This window comes from Pristiophorus japonicus, chromosome 15 (genome assembly GCF_044704955.1).
Source record: "Pristiophorus japonicus isolate sPriJap1 chromosome 15, sPriJap1.hap1, whole genome shotgun sequence".
NCBI lineage: Eukaryota > Metazoa > Chordata > Chondrichthyes > Pristiophoridae > Pristiophorus > Pristiophorus japonicus.
In genome coordinates, this window is record NC_091991.1 from 155,080,660 (window position 1) to 155,103,760 (window position 23,101).

At 39.9% G+C, this 23,101-nt stretch overlaps 1 protein-coding gene across 3 annotated transcripts in view; it reads left to right on the forward strand.

Annotated features, from left to right (window-relative positions):
* The window catches only part of LOC139281152 (katanin-interacting protein), a 144,726-nt gene extending 122,275 nt beyond the window's left edge, over positions 1–22,451 (forward strand). For 2 of the 3 annotated variants that reach the window (XM_070901149.1, XM_070901151.1), the window contains exons 24-28: positions 2,170–2,309; positions 6,344–6,445; positions 8,221–8,381; positions 15,652–15,737; positions 21,021–22,451. In XM_070901149.1, the coding sequence (XP_070757250.1) occupies positions 2,170–2,309; positions 6,344–6,445; positions 8,221–8,381; positions 15,652–15,737; positions 21,021–21,079 (548 nt within the window). In that variant the 3' untranslated portion in view covers positions 21,080–22,451. The remainder of the gene's footprint in view (positions 1–2,169; positions 2,310–6,343; positions 6,446–8,220; positions 8,382–15,651; positions 15,738–21,020) is intronic. The other variant, XM_070901150.1, reaches the window with a different exon arrangement.
* The last annotated feature ends 650 nt before the right edge of the window (positions 22,452–23,101 follow it).

The window sequence follows — 23,101 nt, forward strand, 5'->3', positions numbered from 1 at the left end:
CAGAAGTAGCCCATTTAGCCCTTCGAGCCTGCTATGCCATTCAGTAAGGTCATGGCTAATTACCTCAACTTCACCTTCCTGCACTATCCCCATACCCCTTGATTCCCTTAGTGTTCTACAATCTATCGATCTCTGTCTTGAATATACTCAAAGATTGAGCATCCATAGCTCTCTTGGGTAGAGAATTCCAAAGATTCACCACCCTTTGAGTGAAGAAATTTCTCCTTATCTCAGTCCTAAATGACCGGCCCCTTATTCTGAAACTGTGACCCCCTAGACTCCCCAGCCATGGGAAACATCCTCCCAGCATCTAACCTATCAAGCCCCTTGAGAATTTTATATGTTTCAATGAGATCACCTCTTGTTCTAAACTCTCGAGAATATAGACCTACTCTACTCAATCTCCCCTTACAGGACAATTCCATCATCCCAAGAATCAGGTTAGTAAAGCTACGTAGCACTCCCTCCAAGGCAAGTATATCCATTCTTAGGTAATATAATATAATATAGTAATGATATCTGTATGCCCTGGCACACTTGCCTAGTAATGATCATTGGGAATTGTTTTCGCAAGTTCCAGATCATCAGAGGCCAGATGCACATTCAGTGAAGTAATAGTCAGCTGCGGCCTGAAACTTGATTCCAACTTTTTGCAGGCCTATTGCAATACTATTTTATGGGGTTAGTGCAATGCAGTCCCAGAGGGAAATGCTCATACAGTATCCGTTTCACTTCATCAGCAATCAAACGTGAGTCTGCTATCACTTACCTGCAAACTGATATCTGCACCTCAGGTTTCCTCTTCATCTTTGTTGCTTCTTGGAGCTCTCCCGTTCAGCTTTGTTAAAGGCTGCTAAAGGTTTGAGGTGTTATCTAAGCCTTTCCAAAGGCTTTAGTAAGTTTTAAAGCACTATTTTGACAGTCCCTTTAATTGTTCCCACCCTTTAAATTTTCCTTGCACACGATTTTCTGCCCTAATCACTGTTGTGCTCTCTGGACATATCTAAATCTGGAGCCTAAAATATATTTTATAATGAGCTGACCTGGTAAAATTAGATACAAATTGGCCATTTCCATTGATGCCAGTATGGATTTTCATACTAGCTTGAAATCAATCTGTGACAGTATTATCGACTCCTAAATCAATACGTTTCAACTCTGTGACCATAATGCATTACTTTTCATTGCTGCAGCAGTGCAGCTCAACCTCAGAAAAGTGACTACTTCCTCATTTGTTTGTCCTCCACGTTATTTGGGATAAGATATTAAATAAAGAGAACAATTCTGAGATGATGTCCCTTTTAAAACTTTGCTTATGGATGCTTTTCAAAACCCACATGCTCCTCCCCCTTTGCCAAGGCATTGTAGATGCTGCAATGGGATTCTCCCAGTATCAGCAGCAGTTCTTTGTCAATAATCCCATAAGAATATTCTTGCTGAGTAATTTTATAATTACTGTTTTCTGTGGCAGTCGTTGTGCTGCTAGCTGCCACAATTTTTGTTTAAACCAGTTAGAAGTGTGGAATCGATCTGAATCCACTTCCTAGAAATTCTATCATTTAACAAGATGATTCCTATCACAAGAGGGTGCTCGTGCAAGCACCAACATTGAGGAATACATAGGACGTGTTCCTGTAGGTTATTGATAAATAAAGGAATATTTTCATTAGTGGTAACTCGAGTTGCAGGTTCATGAGTGAGGTTAACTCAGTATGCAGGTGAATAATTTCTCATTGTTCATGTGCACAGTGCCTTACGTGCTGTGACCATGAGATTATTAATGCTGATTAAAAGTATGAAGATATGGTGACTTTTGTCAGAGTTAGAATAGCTTGCATATATGATGAAGTATAGGTTTAGATTGCCAGCTATGTATCATTACTGCAGTATTTACTACTCATGGTTTAGGGACTTTGGAGATACTGACCCAAAATATGAATTTGTTTAAAATATTTTAATTGTATCTGCTAAATCATGATTAGTGAAATATAGTAATATCAGTACTTGTAAAAATGATATCTTGCTGTTAATTAAATGTAGCTAAACGATCTATAGTGCTGTCATTTATTGAAATATAAATCATTATAATTATTTTGTTCTTGTTGAACCATTACTGCATTCTGGTCAAAAGAGTTTGTTGTTCAAAAATCCTCAACTATTCATTATCAGACATTGCTGCTTTTCCAGACAGTGTGAATATTTTAGATAACGTTTCAGGAGATGTTCGAACCCCAGACAAATTAATTAGTGGAATACATGACACAAATGATGGCAGACACATGTGGTTAGCCCCTATTCTTCCTGGTTTGGTAAGAAATCAATTGGCTGTCCGATGGTTATTTTATTTCTAAGAGAATAAAATCCTATGCTCCTGATAAAAATTGCTACTGTATAATTGTTTATGGTATAACGGCCCAAAATTGGCTGTCAAAGTAACGACGAGGTAAATAACACTTGCCGTTATTTATGCGCAAATACAACTGCAACTTCAGGCAAGTGCAGATGTGAGTTTAAATGCAGAAAAGCAAAAGTTGCTGTCCCAGATGTTCTGCTCCATCATTAGTTTTTTGAAAACGGCATCTCGTTGTCTGCCTTAAAAATGTAATAAGTGTTAATTACTGCCACTCAATCTCTCTGGCACTGAAAATTAACTCTTACAAGTTTGGAGTCTCATTCCTTCAGGTTTTAATTGTTGAGTTTAAAATGTATTAAAACCTGAACCAGAATGTGCAAGGGCAAGTCTAACTAATGCAGACGCAGTTTGATGCCCTGTCACAGCAAATTATGGCCCAGTATTAATTGTGTGCTTTTTTAGCAATGTCATTGTACACAAACTGCCACACAACCTGTGAATATATTTATAGCTTATCTACTCTATATAAAGTCTCTTCCTGTAATTGTATTGAGGCACAGGAGTTATGCTGTAGAAGACAGTCTTTTCTTACTGTTTATACATTATAAATCAGATATTATAGGTAAATGCCATGTTTAGAGACAGCTGTCGATCGGAGCAACTATCATTATATTTGTAAGATTTCTGATGACAAAAGCAAGCAATCCAATTATCAATTATTTTGTGATGGCTTATAAGGGCTAATTTTGTAAATCTACACTCTTGCCCAGAGCCTGACTCACTGGGAGCACAGCTTGGGAATTTAGACATATGCTTCCCGCGATTTTCAGTATTTACTTGTTAATGAAAATTGGGAGCGGGCATGCATAAATTCCCAATAGGTCTCGGGACGACGAGTTTGTAAATTAACATCTGTCGTGCCTTTTCTTATTTTTCTGTGTGTACCATTTGAAGTTGCTGTCCTGCTTTTTTCCAAGTGAGAATGAAAGTTGAACTGGGTGATACAACTTTTAGATAGGGTGCCTTGTTAAGATGATTTGGAAATACAGTAAAGCCTCAATTAACAAACTTTGGGAGTCGAGGGAAATGAGAGTACAGATGAATGGACTGCACTATACAGCAACTGTGTCAAGCTCCCACAGTCATAGAATACTTTTGCCTTAATCAGAACTGTTTCTCAAACAAAGATCAAAGATCTGTAGAATAAGTCAGGTGAGTATTCAAGGATGTGAGGGCTGGGGGGGTGCCTTGAATTGATGAATCAGCGGTTTCAGCGCATGCTGATTTTGCTGCTAGGAGGATTGGTTGGGCAATTTTGCATTCTTTGTAGATTCCATTGAGAATCCCAATCTCAGTTTAGAGATCAGTGGCCAGTTCTAAATAGATTTCTGATCTGATACTACTTAAGTGACCATCAACTTGTAATTAAAGAAGTACATGGCTATGTGCTCGATATCAACTGTGTGGCAATGGAGTGTATAGGGCTGAAGCTACTGAAGGCTTCGTCATATTGGTGAAGTGGAGAGAGGGGCGAATCCAAAGTCAGAGGACCAAAGGTTGTGGGAGGGATGGATGGCTGGAGAAGGTTGCAGAGGTGCTGTGGGATAAGGCTGAGAAGGACAAGCATTTTCAATTTAATGTGTTTGCGGACAGGCAGCCATTGTATGCCACCAAGGCTGGTGTGATTGGCTTAGTGTGAGACAGGATACAGGCAGATGAGCTTTGGACATGTTGCAATTTATGGAGGGTGCAGGATGGGTGGCTGACTAGGAAAGCATTGGAATACTTAAGTGCAGAGGTGACCGAAGCATGGATAACGGTTTTAGTAGAGAGGGGCTGAGTTAGAGGTGGAGATGGGCAATGTTGTCGAGGTAGAAATTAGTGATCTTGGTGATGGATAGAATGTGGAATTTGAAGATCATTTCTGGGTCGAACAGAATACTTGGATTTCATATGGGCTGGTTCAGTTTGAGTATGCCCAGGGAAAAGGGATAAGGCTAAAACGATGGCTTTGATCTTCCAAATTTTTGGTTGAAGGAAATTGTGACATGTATAAAACCAGAGAGGTTTGCAGCAGAGAAGGAGGCAATTTGACCCATTGTTAGTGCCACCAGGATAGCACAAACTGGTAGGTGGAAACGTGGGTAGGTTATTCAGCCTCTCGAACCTGCTCTACCATTCAGTTAGATCGTGGCTGATCTGTACCTCAATTCCATTTACCGGGCTTAGCTCCACTTACCTTGATACACTTAGTCTCATTACTTATTTGCCACATTTCATTTACCAGAAGTTGTTGGCCTAGCAGTCCTGGATGCATTCTAAAAGGCATGTTCCGCAGGAACAGGACTCTGCCATTTAACCCCGCAAGCCTGTTTCGCCATTCAATGAGATCATGGCTGATCGGTGATTTTACTCCATATACCCGCCTTTGCCCCATATTCCTTAATACCTTTGGTTAACAAAAATCTATCAATCTCAAATTTAAAATTAACATTTGACCTAGCATCAACTGTTGTTTGTGGAAGAGAGTTCCAAACTTTGTGTGTTGAAGTGTTTCCTAACTTCACTTCTGAAAGGCCTGGCTCTAATTTTTAGGCTATGTTCCTAGTCCTAGACTCCCCAACCAACACGAGAAGTTTCTCTGTATCTACCCTATTAGTTTCAGTAATCTCTCCTTGTATTTTAACCTTCGGAGTCCAGGTTCATTCTAGTAAATCTACACTGCACTCCCTCCAAAGCCAATATATACTCCGAGGTCAAGCAGCAGCTGTGAAGAGAAACAGAGTTAACGTTTCAAGTCTGTGACCCTTCGTCAGAACCTGAAACGTTAACTCTGTTTCTCTCCACAGATGCTGCTTGACCTACTGAGATTTCCAACATTTTCTGTTTTAATTTCAGATTCCAGCATCCGCAATAGTTTGCTTTTATATATTTCCTGAAGTTTGGTTTGCAGCACTGGACACAGATCTCGAGTTGTGGTCTAACTAAGGCTTTGTATAGCTGTAGCATAACTTCTATTCCCTTGTATTCTAGTCCTCTAGATACAAAGCCCAGTATTCCATTAGCCGAGTTGATTACTTTCTGTACCTGTCAATGACATTTTAATGATCAATGTATATGAACCCCAAAGTCTTTTTGGACCTCCACTGTTTCTAGCTTTTCACCATTTGGAAAGTACCCTGTTCTCTCCTTTTTAGGTCACTGTGGATGACCTCATATCGCTATATTCCCTGTAATTTTTTTGACCCTGCGCAACCCCTTTAAGGCTGTGAGTGTTGCCTGGAGCAGAGCATGGCTGCGCACCTTACAGAGAACACAGCATATGGATAACCCATTAAGATCTAAAGTGAATGTTATGTATGCCTTTCTCATCACCTGGAATAAATGTTTACATTTTATTGCCTCGATTTCAAAATTCTCATCCTTGTTTACAATTCACTCCATGGTCTTGCACCTCCCTATCTCTGTAATCTTTTGCAGCCTCACAACCCCACAAGACGTCGACACTTCTCAAATACTGGCCTCTTGAACATCCCTCATTATAACTGTTCAATCATCGGTGGCCGTGCCTTCAGCTTTTTGGGCCCTAAGCTCTGGAACTCCCTCCCTAAACCTCTCCGCCTCTCTTACCTCTCTTTCCTCCTCAAAGACGCGCCTTAAAATGATCAGCCATTATCTTATTGAATGGCGGTGCAGGCTCGAAGGGTCGAATGGCCTGCTCCTGCACCTGCACCTAATTTCTATGTTTCTACCTCTTTAACCAAGCTTTTGGTTATCTGCCTTAATTTCTTCTTTTGTGGCTCGGTGTCAAATTTATCTGATTTGATTTGTAACACTGTTGTGAAGCGCCTTGGGACGTTTTACTACGTTAGAGGCGCTAAATAAATAAAAGTTATTATAAAAACTAAATCACATTGATCATGTATTATTGTGCATGCGATGAGAATTGTTCAATTTAAAACGCACATTGAGTTGCTCCTTCTGTTGCAGGTGAATCGGGTCTATGTTATTTTTGATCAGCCCATGGTCGTATCAATGATTAAACTCTGGAATTATTCAAAAACTCCTCAAAGAGGAGTAAAAGAATTTGGGGTATGTTATCTTGCTTTTACGTGACTTGGAGTAATTGAACCTGTTAATTCTATGCTTCTTAGTAGCCATACCAAACTTAATTAGATGCAAACTCAACATGAAAGGGAAATCATGCTTGACAAATCTTCTGGAATTTTTTGAGGATGTTTCCAGTAGAGTGGACAAGGGAGAACCAGTTGATGTGGTATATTTGGACTTTCAGAAGGCTTTCGACAAGGTCCCACACAAGAGATTAATGTGCAAAGTTAAAGCACATGGGATTGGGGGTAGTGTGCTGACATGGATTGAGAACTGGTTGTCAGACAGGAAGCAAAGAGTAGGAGTAAATGGGGACTTTTCAGAATGGCAGGCAGTGACTAGTGGGGGTACCGCAAGGTTCTGTGCTGGGGCCCCAGCTGTTTACATTGTACATTAATGATTTAGACGAGGAGATTAAATGTAGTATCTCCAAATTTGCAGATGACACTAAGTTGGGTGGCAGTGTGAGCTGCGAGGAGGATGCTAGGAGGCTGCAGAGCGACTTGGATAGGTTAGGTGAGTGGGCAAATGCATGGCAGATGAAGTATAATGTGGATAAATGTGAGGTTATCCACTTTGGTGGTTAAAAACAGAGAGACAGACTATTATCTGAACGGTGACAGATTAGGAAAAGAGGAGGTGCAACGAGACCTGGGTGTCATGGTACATCAGTCATTGAAGGTTGGCATGCAGGTACAGCAGGCGGTTAAGAAAGCAAATGGCATATTGGCCTTCATAGCGAGGGGATTTGAGTACAGGGGCAGGGAGGTGTTGCTACAGTTGTACAGGGCCTTGGTGAGGCCACACCTGGAGTATTGTGTACAGTTTTGGTCTCCTAACCTGAGGAAGGACATTCTTGCTATTGAGGGAGTGCAGCGAAGGTTCACCAGACTGATTCCCGGGTTGGCGGGACTGACCTATCAATGAAAGACTGGATCAACTGGGCTTGTATTCACTGGAGTTCAGAAGAATGAGAGGGGACCTCATAGAAACGTTTAAAATTCTGACGGGTTTAGACAGGTTAGATGCAGGAAGAATGTTCCCAATGTTGGGCAAGTCCAGAACCAGGGGACACAGTCTAAGGATAAGGGGTAAGCCATTTAGGACCGAGATGAGGAGAAACTTCTTCACCCAGAGAGTGGTGAACCTGTGGAATTCTCTACCACAGAAAGTTGTTGAGGCCAATTCACTAAATATATTCAAAAAGGAGTTCGATGAAGTCCTTACTACTAGGGGGATCAAGGGGTATGGCGAGAAAGCAGGAATGGGGTACTGAAGTTGCATGTTCAGCCATGAACTCATTGAATGGCGGTGCAGGCTAGAAGGGCCGAATGGCCTACTCCTGCGCCTATTTTCTATGTTTCTATGTTATGTTTCTATGAGCATAAAACTCATTATTTAAACATATAGTTTGAGGAATTCCATATGTAGTTGGGCACCAGCACAGCAAACATTTGCTTTAAAAAAAGGTTTTAAATGGGATACTGTTGACGTTGCAATTGGAAAATTTAGGCTGAGAATTTTGGTCTGCATTCATGATGTTTAAAGTAGCAAAAACAGAAATTTAAATGATGTGAACATCATTATCACAATTGTCATTTACACTTTTAAGTATACATATGCATGTGAGATGATATGTTTAACCTATCTCAGCATTGTTTCCTGTGATCTATCAATACAAAAGGTAAAATTAATTCCGTATTTGGTTTTGTCTATTATTACTCTTTATTTATGAGCATTTTTCTGTTGTTTCATAGCTACTTGTTGATGATTTATTAGTCTACAATGGAATCCTAGATATAGTGAGTCAAGTGGCCCGTGGTATCCTTCCAACTTGTGAGCCTGTTATCCCATATCATACTATCCTTTTCACCAATAATGAGAAGATTTCACACAGAGCAAGGAATACTGTTATAAGGTAAGCTGAATCAAATATATTACAGTTCAGAGAAAGATTACTGTTCCTAAATTCAGTTTCTCTGTCTTGTATTTATCTATGTTGGGGTGATTCCACAATCTTGCACTCCCAGCTTGGAGCTGCACTTCAAGGGAGCATAAAACAGAGATAGGGCAATTCTCCAACCCACCTTCCCATTAAGTGAAGGTCATTGCTGAGATTGTGGAACCACCCCATATATGTGTGCAAGTAAAATACGTGGAAAGGCTTTTTGATTTCTGCCCATAAATCCATTGACAAAAAAAAATATTATCTTCCAATGGAAGATATTAGTTAGCTTTACATAGGGATCATTAAATATATTTTTTTACTGATTTCCACTATAAATTCCTGGGATTTGGGGGGTTGGTGGATTAATAAAAACTGACTCTCTCCCAAATTCTGCCTAGACTTTGCACTGAAAAGTGGGTCCCAAGGTGCATGCACATAGTATTACCAACATCATCACCTACATTGCATGATGTAAATCGCATATAGCTCATACATCTCACAATCTTGCAGGCTGATATCTATCATGTTTTCCATATCATACTTCTTTACCTATGCACCAATTGTTAAATGCAAGCAGCAGCCCCTTAGGAGCTGATGTCTCATTGATATCCTGTCTACACCTTGGCCAATCTATGAAAGGAGTGAAAAGAAATTCTACAAACTAGCTGATCTTGCGATATACACTGGGGTTTGATTTTTTTTTTTAAATGTGCACTTTCAGCATGACTTTGCACAGGAATCCAAGAGCTGGAAATTCGGCAATTTTGCGACCGGGTTTTTGCTGCCATTTCACCTTTTTTGGCGGAAAATTCGGTAACATTTTGCGGCGGTGGTTTTCAAATATCGCTGGAGAGGACCGCCGCCATGCAAGACCTGAAATAGCATTTTCGGCAAAAATTTGGTTCTGTGCACACCCGTATTTTGCGCAAAAAATCCCGCCAGGGAAAAACCAGTCGTAGTAGGTCTGCCAGCAGTGGTAAGTATGAAGACCTGCAATAAGGTAAGTTACATTTTTATTAATTCTTTTGCAGCGATTCGATAGATAAGTGTCTTGTAAATGTTTTGTGAATTTTTTTTTTTTTTTTGTTTGTTTTTACCAATTTATTTTTAGGTGTTTTTCCGCCCTCCCAAGCCCCAACTCGAAGCGGTATCGGCCTCGGACTAAAGTTGCCGAAATTTGCGGTTTGCGCCGCGAATACTCGTGCAACATCGATTTTTACCGCTGCGCAAATTAAAGGTTGAATTTCAGGCCTGATAGTGAAGCAATAACGGTAATTTTGGCAAAAAAAAACGTTATCGCTGAGAACCGAATTTCTAGCTCAAAGTGTCAATCCTAATGTTATTTCCTTTGAGTTGATAATCTTGGTGTTGCTCATGGTCAAAAATAAAAATATAATTGTCTTCTCTCCCTTCCTGTTGCTGTCTCTCTGTTTCACACTCTAAATCTTTAGCACCCTCTCTGTTTTTTGGGTTTGTTCTTTCTCTCACTCTGGTCAACACACACTTTTTCTTACTGACATCATTGTATCTTTCAGTTTATGCCCAATTCTTTCTTATTGTTTTTCCCCTCTTTTAAAAACAGGCAGACATTCCTTTTTAGATAAATCTGTATGATGCTATTGTGATCTGCTTTGAGTTGCTATGGCAGCAGTTAAATATTGATTTGAAGATTTTTTTTTTCCAGCAAATATGCACACACAATTGTTAAATAATTAATTAACATATTTTCCCTGTCAGTCATGCCAATTACTTTTCTACCAACTGAGCCATTGGGGCGCATATAATTTTTATTTCGCTTTTCTGTGAGAAAAATATGTTCTGGTGCATTATGGGGCTGTGCTCATCTCTGGAAAGGAGGATGCCTGTGTCCAAATTGACTAATTATAGTTGGTTTGATTCCTGACTTGCTAAGTCTATCTGTTCTGCATGTTTGGTCCCTGTTGGCTTTTGTTGAGTTTTTTCTGCAATAGCACGTACTTGTTTATACAGTTGAAAATAGAACACAAATGAGCAATTCCCCTTCCCCAGCCCCTTTTGCATTGTGGGATAACAAGATGGGGATGAATTCCTTTTTGTAGCCAGATAGGGGGATGAAGCAGAATTTCACTTGCTTCCCTCCCTTACACCCAGCCTGGTTCAGCCAATGGGCCAGGGCATGTGTGAGATCAGAAATGGTGCTAATGTATAATCTAGTACCCTGCTGCCAACTTCCATCCATTTTTAATAGCAATTCCAGCTGAGCTATGCTACATTCTAACTTAGATATATGTCACTGTCCATGTTAGGAATGAAACCACGTGAATTTATATAGCACCTTTCGTAACTTCCGGACATCCCAAAGCGCTTTTCGGCAAATGAAGTATATTGAAATGTAGTCTCTGATAAAATTGTAGGAAAACAAGGCAGCCAATTTTCTCACAGCAAAGTCCCACGACCAGCAATAAGATCAATCACCAGCAGATCTATTTTTAGTGATTTTGGTTGAGATAAATATTGGCCAAGGCACCGGGAGAGCACCCCATTCTTCCATGCAATATTTTATGTCTGTGTGAGAGGGTAAGACACTCAGTTAAACATCTCATCCAAAAGACGTCATCTCCAAAAATGCAGCACACTCTCAGTACTGCATTGACGTGTCAGCCTTGATCCTTGATTATGTGCTCAGGTCTTTGGAGTGGATATTGAACCCATAAACTTCGGTATCAGATGTGATGAAAAGAAAGAAAAAAAAGAGTTGCATTTATATAGCACCTATTTAAAAAAGGAGACAAAAAACAGGAAACTATAGACCAGTTAGCCTAACATCTGTCGTTGGGAAAATGTTGGAGTCCATTATTAAAGAAGTAGTAGCAGGACATTTGGAAAAGCAGAATTCGGTCAGGCAGAGTTGGCATGGATTTATGAAGGGGAAGTCATGTTTGACAAATTTGCTGGAATTCTTGAGGATGTAACGGACAGGGTGGATAAAGGAGAATCAGTGGAGGTGGTGTATTTGGACTTCCAGAAGGCATTTGACAAGGTGCCACGTAAAAGGTTACTGCACAAGATAAAAGGGGTTGGGGTAATATATTAGCTTGGATAGAGGATTGGCTAATGAACCGAAAACAGTCGGGATAAATGGTTCGTTCATAGAAACATAGAAAATAGGTGCAGGCGTAGGCCATTCGACCCTTCGAGCCTGCATTCAATAAGATCATGGCTGCTCATTCCCTCAGTATCTCTTTCCTGCTTTCTCTCCATACCCCTTGATCCCCTTAGCCATAAGGGCCATATTTAACTCCCTCTTGAATATATCCAATGAACTGGCATCAACAACTCTCTGCGGCAGAGAATTCCACAGGTTAACAACTCTCTTGAGTGAAAAAGTTTCTCCATCTCAGTCCTAAACGGCCTACCCCTTATCCTAAGACACTGTCCCCTGGTTCTGGACTTTCCCAACATCGGGAACATTCTACCTGCATCTAGCCTGTCCCGTCCAGTCAGAATCTTATATGTTTCTATGAGATCCCCTCTCATCCTTCTAAATTCCAATGTATAAAGGCCCAGTTGATCCAGTCTCTCCTCATATGTCGGTCCTGCCATCCCGGGAATCAGTCTGGTGAACCTTCGCTGCACTCCCTCAATAGCAAGAACGTCCTTCCTCAGATTAGGAGATCAAAACTGAACACAGTATTCCAGGTGAGGCCTCACCAAGGCCCTGTACAACTGCAGTAAGACCTCCCTGCTCCTATACTCAAATCCCCTAGCTATGAAGGCCAACATACCATTTGCCGCCTTCACTGCCTGCTGTAACTGTATGCCAACTTTCAATGACTGATGTACCATGACACCCAGATCTCGTTGCACTTCCCCTTTTCCTAATCTGCTGCAATTCAGATAATATTCTGTCTTTACGTTTTTGCCCCCAAAGTGGATAACCTCACATTTATCCACATTATACTGCATCTACCATGCATTTGCCCACTCACCTAACATATCCAAGTCACCCTGCAGCCTCCTAGCGTCCCCCTCACAGCTTTCACCGCCACCCAGTTTAGTGTTATCTGCAAACTTGGAGATATTACACTCGATTCCTTCATCCAAATCATTGATGTATATTGTAAAGATCTGGGGTCCCAGATCTGAGCCCTGCGGCACTCCACTAATCACTGCCTGCCATTCTGAAAAGGACCCGTTTATCCCGACTCTCTGCTTCCTGTCTGCCAACGGGTTCTCTATCCACGTCAGTATATTACCCCCAATACCATGTGCTTTGATTTTGCACACCAATCCCTTATGTGGGACCTTGTCAAAAGCCTTTTGAAAGTCCAAATACACCACATCCACTGGTTCTCCCTTGTCCACTCTACTAGTTACATCCTCAAAAAATTCCAGAAGATTTGTCAAGCATGATTTCCCCTTCATAAATCCATGCTGACTTGGACCGATCCTGTCATTGCTTTCCAAATGCGCTGCTATTTCATCCTTAATAATTGATTCCAACATTTTCCCCACTACTGATGTCAGGCTAACTGGTCTATAATTACCCGCTTTCTCTCTCCCTCCCTTTTTAAAAAGTGGTGTTACATTAGCTACCCTCCAATCAATAGGAACTGATCCAGATTCGATAGACTGTTGGAAAATGATCACCAATGCATCCACTATTTCTAGGGCCACTTCCTTAAGTACTCTGGGATGCAGACTATCAGGCCCTGGGGATTTATCGGCCTTCAATCCCATCAATTTCCCTAACACAATTTCCCACCTAATAAGGATATCCTTCAGTTCTTCCTCCTCACTAGACCCTCGGTCCCCTAGTACTTCCGGAAGGTTATTTGTGTCTTCCTTCATGAAGACAGAACCAAAGTATTTGTTCAATTGGTCTGCCACTTCTTTGTTCCCCATTATAAATTCACCTGAATCCGACTGCAAAGGACCTATGTTTGTCTTCACTCGGGTTGGCAATCAATAACTAGTGGAGTGCCGTAGAGATCAGTGCTGGGACCCCAACTATTTACAATCTATATTAACAACTTGGAAGAAGGGACCGAGTGTAACGTAGCCAAGTTTGCTGACGATACAAAGATGGGAGGAAAAGCAATGCGTGAGGAGGACACAACAAATCTGCAAAAGGACATAGTTAGGCTAAGTGAGTGGGCAAAAATTTTGGCAGATGGAGTATAATGTTGGAAAGTGTGAGGTCATGCACTTTAGCAGAAAAAATCAAAGAGCAAGATGTTATTTAAATTGAGAAAGATTGCAAAGTGCTGCAGTACAGCGAGACCTGGGGGTACTTGTGCATGAAACACAAAAGGTTAGTATTCAGGTACAGCAAGTGATCAGGAAGGCCAATGGAATCTTGGCCTTTATTGTAAAGGGGATGGAGTATAAAAGCAGGGAAGTCTTGCTACAGTTATACAGGGTATTGGTGAGGCCACACCTGGAATACTGCATGCAGTTTTGGTTTCCATATTTACGAAAGGATATACTTGCTTTTGAGGCAGTTCAGAGAAGGTTCACTAGGTTGATTCCAGAGATGAGGGGGTTGACCTATGAGGAAAGGTTGAGTAGGTTGGGTCTCTACTCATTGGAATTCAGAAGATTGAGAGGTGATCTTATTGAAATGTATAAAATTATGAGGGGGCTTGACCAGGTGGATGCAGAGAGAATGTTTCCATTGATGGGGGAGACTAGATCGAGGGGACATAATCTTAGAATAAGGGGCCTCCCATTGAAAACTGAGATGAGGAGAAATTTATTTTCTCCGTGGGTTGTAAATCTGTGGAATTCACTGCATCAGAGAGCTGTGGAAGCTGAGACATTGAATAAATTTAAGACAGAGATAGACAGTTTCTTAACCGATAAGGGAATAAGGGGTTATGGGGCGAGGGCAGGGAAGTGGACCTGAGTCCATGATCAGATCAGCCAAGATTGTATTAAATGGCGGAGCAGGCTCGAGGGGCTGTATGGCCTACTCCTGCTCCTATTTCTTATGTTCTTGTGTCCACAACCTCAATGTCCCAAAGCACTCTGCAGGCAACAAAATACTTTTGAAGTATAGTCACTGTTATAATGCAGGAAACATGGCAGCCAATTTGTGCACGGCAAGATCCCACAAACAGCAGATGAGATAATGACCAGATAATCTGCTTTAGTGATGTCGATTGAGGGATAAATATTGGCCAGGACACTGGGAAAACTCCTCTGCTCTTCGAATAACAGCGTGGGATTTTTTTATATCCACTTCAAGGACAGACATGGCCTGGGTTTAATGCTCATCTGAAAGATAGTGTAGAATTCCCTCCGTGCTGGACTGAAATGTCACCCTGGATTTTGTGTTCAAGTCTCTGGAGTGGGACTTGAATCCACAACCTTCCGACTCACAGGCACTCTATCTACAATGGTGCCAGAAGGATCGCTCTTTTGCTGAGATTTTCTCAGGAAAGAGAGCGTTGTTTTACTTAGTGATTGGAGGAATGGCCAGTATGTGATTTGCAGTTGTTAATGGAGAGTGACGAAGAGCTGGTAGTGGCTGCAACAGGAAGAGGGAACCGTATAGACCTGCAACAGATTCAAGACATTTTTCTGGTGGTGAGGACTTCTAGCATGCATAGGTCCTGTTGGAAAATTGGACCAAGATAGGAAAACCATTGGTAGGGTCCATGTCTAGAGGCATGGTAAAGTCTCCTTGCTGCCCCAATCGGAGACTAGGTGGAAGTGGGGGTATGGGGAGGGAGTGTTCTTGTGTCTTAATCTTCTGTACTCTAGGGAATAGAAGCTAGTCTATGCAACCTTTCCTCATAAGTTAGCCCTTTTAGCACCTATATCATTCTAGTGAGTCTGCACTGCACTCGCTCCAAGGCCGATGTATCCTTCCTGAGATACAGTGCCCAGAACTCCAGATTAAATCTGAGTCACTTGCTGGCGGTTGTTTTATCAAGGCCATCCGTTATGCCCTGATAATGTAAACTTTCCTAGAAGTATACTCTCCTGTGTTAAACCTACTTTTGTATTTCTTTGAAGGAGTTAGGGGGACTTTACACTTGGCATTGTGCCATTCATAATGGAGAAATGAAATAAAATGAGTTTCCACAGTGGTCACTGAAACTTTGTAAAGAAATTGATTCAGATTCTGTGTAGCAGTAAGATGTAAATAATGTTATATATTTAGGATTTTGTGAAGAGAACAAGAAAAAGCAGCATATCTGATTAAGCCTTTTAATCTAATGATTTGTTTTATTTCATTTTTAATTTTGTGCAGTAACCAAGTGGAAGATCAGGATGTGAAAATGACCAATGAAAACCAAATTATTCAACGATCCAAGAAGAAGCAAACAGCTGACCCAGGTTTGAATTTCATTTTTCTCTCCGTTTAACCTAGGTGAAGCCCATTTTACAGACCATCAACAAGGATGGAAAAAGCAGATGAGATAAATCAAGAAATTGTTTTTAGATTCCCCTCAACCTGGATTTAGGACACTGTAGATTGTAAGAGGAACAGAAGACTGAGAAAGTTGCAAGCCAAAAGTCGTGGTCAATGTAGGAACCAATGGCGTAGGAAAGAGTAGAATGGAAGTCTTGTGGAGGCAGTATGACGAGTTAGTCGATGCTGAAAGGCAAGACCTCAAGTGTAGTAATTTTAGGATTACTTACCGTGCCACGTGCTGGGCAATTAGGCAAGGACAGATTAGATCCATTAATGCGTGGCTTGAGAGATGGTGCAGGAGGGAGGGTTTCGGATTTTTAGGACATTGGCAACATTTCTGAGGCAGAGAGAAGCTGATGAGGAGGGATGGACTTTGCCTGAACCGGAAGGTTATCAATGTACTTGTAAAAAGGATAAATAAGACAGTGATGGTGGATTCAAACTAGTATGGCAAGGGATGGGGAAAGCAGAACAGACTAGATAATTACAAAAAAGGAAGTATCTATGTTAAAATATAACTCGAGTTGTGCTAGTATGAATGCAAGGAGTATAATGAATAAAATAAGTGCTGGTACATAAGGAGGAAATAGATGATGTAGGAGTAACTGAACCCTGGTTGAAACCATATGATGATTGGAGAGTTAACATATAGGGTTTTGGGAAGGTAAGACACAAGGTGGGGTACAAATATTTGTTAGAGACTAATTACAATGGAGTTGAATGTAGGAAGTGGTTATGGAGTCACTTCAGATAGGAACATTAGGAACAGAGATAGACCAATTCAGCCTCTCGAGCCTGCTCCGCTATTCAATTAGATTGAATTGAAAGGGCTCTAAAGGGAAAAAGTAATAGGAATTTGCTACCAACCACCAAATAATCAAAAGGAGACTGATGCAGTTTTGTGGAAGACAATAAGACAGATGATTGTCAAGTCTTCAGTCATAATCCTGAAGGATTTCAGTCTTCCTCATATGGGTAAAATGATGGAATCAATTATTAAGGATGTCATAGCAGCGCATTTGGAAAGAGGTGACATGATAGGTCCAAGTCAGCATGGATTTGTGAAAGGGAAATCATGCTTGACAAATCTTCTGGAATTTTTTGAGGATGTTTCCAGTAGAGTGGACAAGGGAGAACCAGTTATATGGTGTATTTGGACTTTCAGAAGGCTTTCGACAAGGTCCCACAGAGATTAATGTGCAAAGTTAAAGCACATGGGATTGGGGGTAGTGTGCTGACGTGGATTGAGAACTGGTTGGCAGACAGGAAACAAAGAGTAGGAGTAAATGGGTACTTTTCAGAATGGCAGGCAGTGACTAGTGGGGTACCGCAGCTGTTTACATTATACATTAATGATTTAGACGAGGGGATTAAATGTAGTATCTCCAAATTTGCGGATGACACTAAGTTGGGTGGCAGTGTGAGCTGCGAGGAGGATGCTATGAGGCTGCAGAGTGACTTGGATAGGTTAGGTGAGTGGGCAAATGCATGGCAAATGAAGTATAATGTGGATAAATGTGAGGTTATCCACTTTGGTGGTAAAAACAGAGAGACAGACTATTATCTGAATGGTGACAGATTAGGAAAAGGGGAGGTGCAACGAGACCTGGGTGTTCTGGTACATCAGTCATTGAAGGTTGGCATGCAGGTACAGCAGGCAGTTAAGAAAGCAAATGGCATGTTGGCCTTCATAGTGAGGGGATTTGAGCACAGGGGCAGGGAGGTGTTACTACAGTTGTACAGGGCCTTGGTGAGGGAACAGTTTACATGTGAGAGGGATTTTTCTTTTAAATTGTGAGGGACATGTTTCTAAAACAGTATGTTAATAAACTTGCAGGAGTAATGCAGTATTGGATTTAGTTCCAAGAATGAGGAGGGATCTAGTGACCATAATGTTTTGATATGAAGGTAGAAAACGAAAAGAAGCTGATTTAAAAAGCTAAATTTTAAACATGCTTATTTTAAAAGTATGAGAAAATGCATGAGATGGAAAAATGGATAAAATACCATAAATATATGGAAGGAAAGTGGAATAGTTTCAAGGGGATAGTTTTTAAGATGCAAAAGGAATGTATCTCTTAAATAGACGAGAAACAGGATAAAAGAGTAAGACCAGTTTCGCTTACAGTTGTGAAAGGCATTCGTGAGAAAGAAAGCATACAACATTTTCAAATGTTCAGGAAAGGCAGGATATGGAAATCTATTTGGATAGGCTGAAGAATGCCAAGAAACTCCAAAGGGAGGTCATATGGCAAACATAGCTAGAAACATAAAGCATTCTTCAAGTTGTCAGGACTAACTAAAGGGTACAAATGGATTGGCCCACTAAGAAAATTACTGGAGAGGTAATGTCTGAAGGTAGAGAAATTGTTTATATTTCCATAGTATTCACAAAAGAAATAAGTGGAGAAATACCAAAAGTGGGGATACAGTTTAAAGATGAATGCTGACTTAAAATTTTAAAATCACGAGCTGATATATTGGGCATGTTGTTGAAGCTTAAGGTAGATAAAGTATGTTCAGGGGATGAAAAGATTCTCCAGAACTTGGTTGATTTATGCTACTCTGCCATTTGCTTCACACGAAAGGCAGCATTGCCCTCAATCTCTGTTATTTTAATAACTTGCTTGATTAGCACATTAATTGACCATTAATTTTGCTACAGAAAGTTGGGGCTCATAATTAGTAATATAAGTACCCTTTTAACTATGTGATAATTGTTAATGTAATGTCAATCAATTTCTCCAGTCCAGAAAGGGAACAATTTAAGCATTGAGTTTCATTCCAGCATGTAGTAAATTGTTGCTAGTTTTTTAAATGTCAAATTTTAAATGTTTACATGTTTTCTTACTTTTCTTTGTCTTTTTTTCACTCTCTCAATCCAATCTTTCTTTCCTTTTCTATTTCTCTTTAGCTGATTTGACACACATTCACCCTTCTCCATCGTTCTGTGGTTTCTTTCTTAATCCTTAAATCTCATTGGTTAAGGAGGTATATTGTTGACCCCATCATTCACTAAGGTCCCAGATGTCCCATTGCCCTTGCTTATCAGTTTGCACTTCCAACAATTTACGGTGCAAAAAATTATCAAGCTGAAGGGTGCAGGAAAACATCTTAGCTAATGGCACATGCTGCAAGATGAACTGCTCCAGCACGATTTGGCCGAATATAAGGGAGCATCTTGAGTGGATTAAGTTAATCTGAGACAGTTAACACATTTTTGAGTGAGAGGTCATGCTTGACTAATTCATTAGATTGCTTTGAGGAAATGTCAGACTAAGTACAGAGAGGAGAGCCAGTGGATATTGCCTACCTCGATTTCAGCAAGGCTGAACAAAATACTGTTCCACATAATTGACGACTATACAAGGTCCAAATCCATGGGATAGATGAGAATATATTAAAATAGTTTGGCAAATGGTTGGTTGGTAGACAACAGCAAGTAGTAGTACATTGGGAGATATTTGGTTCAGGGTTGAAGCTATTCTTCATATCTTTTATAAATGATTGAGAAAGGAATTGTGTTCTAATTTGCGACTGTCAAATTGGGAGCAGTGGCAAATGATGAATGTCAATGTATACAAATTGAAAAGGACCTTGAACTCAATTAGTAGACAGAGAAATTACAGATGCAGTTTAAACAGGAAAATACCAACAGAATAATGGGATGCATAGCGAGACGTATAAATCCAGAGAAGTAATTTAAAAACTGTATTTGGCCCCGATGAAGCCATATCTGGTGTACTGCATGCAATTTTGCTAGCCCTATTTCAAAAAGAATATTCAGTTAGTGGAGGGGTTATCGCCCAGGGATCGGTATTGGGACCACTGCTCTTTTTGATGTGTATTAATTACCTGGACTTGGTTTGCAGATGACACAAAACTTGTAAATGTAATAAATAATGAGGAGGGGAGTAGCAAGCTTCAGGAGGACATAGACAGATTAATGAAATCGGCAGACACATGGCAGATGAAATTTAATGCAGAGAAATGTAAAGTGATGCATTTTTGAGAGAAAATTTGAGAGGTACTATAAACTAAAAATTTTAAAAGGGGTTTAGGAACAGAGAGCTGTGGGTATATGTACACAAGTCTTTGAAGGTAGCAGGACAAGTTGAGAAGGTTGTTAAAAAGGCAGACCGGATCTATAGCTTTATAAATGGAGGCACAGTGTACAAAATGACGTGATGCTAAACTTTTATAAATCATTGATTAGGCCTCAGCTGGATTATTGTCTATTTCCGGGCACCACACTTTAGAAAGGATGTCAAGGCCTTGGAGAGGGTGCATACTAGAATGGTACTGGGGGGGTGAGGGACTTCAGTTATATGGAGAGACTGGTGGGAATGGGATGATTCTCCTTGGAGCAGTGAAATTTAAGTGGAGATTTAATAGAGGTGTTCAAAATTTCTCTCATAGTCTTGCTTTGATTCATAGGTTAAAGTGTGACCTTGTATGCACACGGTCAGGTAATGAGTGTTATCCAGGATCAAATAAATATGAAAACAGACTTGGAAAAATTGGGGCTTTTTCTCGGACCAATGCAGATTATGGCCAAAATGATAGAAGTGTTTAAAATTATGAAATGGCAGCACAACATAGATAGAAGCCTGTTTTGAGTAGTTGAGGAGTCTAGAACAAGGGGTCATAAAGACAAGATTAAATATAACAGATTTAGAACAGCGAGCACGAGAAACCTATTAGAGTTGTGAGGCTGTGGAGTTCACTTTCAGGATTAGTGGTCAAGGCAGAAATTATGTTGTCATTCGAGATTAGATTGGATAGGTAGATGAAGGAAAAGAGAATAAAAGGATATGTGAACATAAATAGGAGCAGGAGTAGGCCATTTGGCCCCTGTAGTCTGCTCTGCCATTCAATAAGATCATGGCTGATCTGATCTTGGCCTCGAGGGTGTGTAAATGTGATTCGGACTATTTGCTTTCATGGAGGGTAAACACTGATGCAGACTTGTTGGGCCGAATGGCCTGTTTCTGTGTTGTAATTTCTGTGTCTTTCTATGAACATATAATACTAGAGCTTTTATTTAAAGAAACATTTTCCATATATGTAAAGGACAGAATGCAAAGAAGCAGTCGGTTTCAAGCTTTTGTTCTGACTCATTCTCTCAAACTTTTTACGTTATATATGTGGATCTCCTCATAAGCTGTGCCTACAAATATGTTTAACCTTTGGTTTCTTTTTAGCTCTGCGTCCAAAAACGTGCATGACTGACAGGGGATCAACTGGGAGAAGGAGATTCTGATAATCTCAGCGTGGTGAATTGTCTTGAAATTATCGTCATTCCTTTTTTGCTTCAGATTTGGATTATACTCTGTTAATGGCTAAAAAGCAGTTTTGCTTTTTTTTAAGCAAAAGTTGACAGGAATTCTTCTTCAAAGCAGCAGCAGACTGATCATACTTAAAGGCTATTTACCCGACATTGATTTAAACCCTGACATATTTGATTCTTTTTTCTTTTTTTTTAAATTGAACTTTTTTGGCTACTTTATCAGCTGAAGAGGGAATGAGTGTGCTGGGTCACCTAGTGTTAGCATTGAACTTCCAAGTCAAGTATAGTATGAATACAGAGTGAAGCTCCATTTACTCTGTGCTATAATGTGCATAACACCTGGCTTCATAAGGACAGCCCTTACAAAATCAGCAAGAATATTTGCTACTCCAACCACCCTTTTGGTGTGTCTGTCTTACCGACAATTCCGCTGTGCCCACACACAATTGAATTGACACTGCAACAAAGTGTTTATCAATCCCATCTTGGGACTTTTAAAATTTGGTAATGCTTTGACATATTTCCAAATATGTTTATCAAAGTTTGGTGCGTCTTTGTCTAGCTGTGTCAAGTAAATAGCCCTTAAGTTTGAGAAAATCCTTGACATGCAAGTCTAAATAAATATTCAACCACTTGTACAATGGTGTAATTAAAGTCAATTGAGATAAAATTCTTAATCAGAACTTTTTTTTAGAAATGCCTTAGTGTATTTATTATGCACGTTCTGTTCTAAGAAGACCTGACACTTGTTAGAAACAGCAATTTTGGGGATAAACTGTGTTCCTGTCATTGGAATATCATCTGCATTGATTTAACCACATTATTATTACTGACTATTATCATTCAAGTAACATTATTTGTTCAGTATGTAATACACATTTCAAACCTGATGAGCACTAAGTGACCTTTAAGCAACCGCCTGCTTCAGGCGTGGGTAATGGACCACAGGGAAATGTTCTACACAAGAATTTGTTTGTTTAAAAAAAAATCTGTTGATAGTTCTACACTTTTAGCAATTTAATGGAGTAATAAAAATGCAAAGTACATAAAACTACGTATATACAGTGGCTATGCTGAGTCAATATGGCTTCTTCTCACATTGAGAACTTTTATTTTTGTTAATGCCTCACCTTGAAACACAAGTATTACAAAATACCACCATGAGCCGGGTCCAATATGTGCGATTGATTGCATTGCACCTAACCAGCACTTGTGTCTTATGAACCCTGTGACAATGTTAGTATTTGAAGAAATTTATAATGTACTGATGTATTTTACTTAGATATGTAACAGACTTTATTCTTTATTACATTTTCCATGTAATAATTGTACATATATGTATTCAGCATGTAAAAAAAAATATACTCATTAAAATGTATTTCTAATTTTAAAATCGAATGAGAAATTTCTAATATAAAACTTAGTTTTGCAGTTATAAATAAAAATCAAGTTCTAAGCAACGGCAAATGTATATTGTAATGAAATCAATTTTCCATCATATATTAATGATTGGATATTTAGTAGAAGTAAATTAATTCTGAGTCTGTTATCTGAAAAGGACTACTTTCATCAGAACTCTGTTCACGTGCGGCCTTATTCCTAACCCCATTTTTAACGTGTATTTGAACCTTTGTCATAAGGAACAACTTGCCTGGGTCAATTTTCCCAATCTCCTTAATCCTGAAAATTTCAATTGGGACTCCTCAAAGTTTATTTTACAAGAAAACTCCTTTAATCTTTCTTAACTTAAATTCCTCATATCCAGAATCATCTTGGTATTTAGCTCTGTACCCGCTTGAGCCTGTTAGATGATCAGAACTGGACACAGCATCCCGATGATTAAACTCATGACCCCTGATATTTTTTTTGTATTATTAGGATTTTGATTTTTTTTTGCACGCAAAGTAGTGTGAACATAAGCTTGAATGATTGTAGTCCAGGGGTGGCATCTACACCCTTGAAATGCAAAAGCTGCCACTGCTCCAGGGTCAGCAG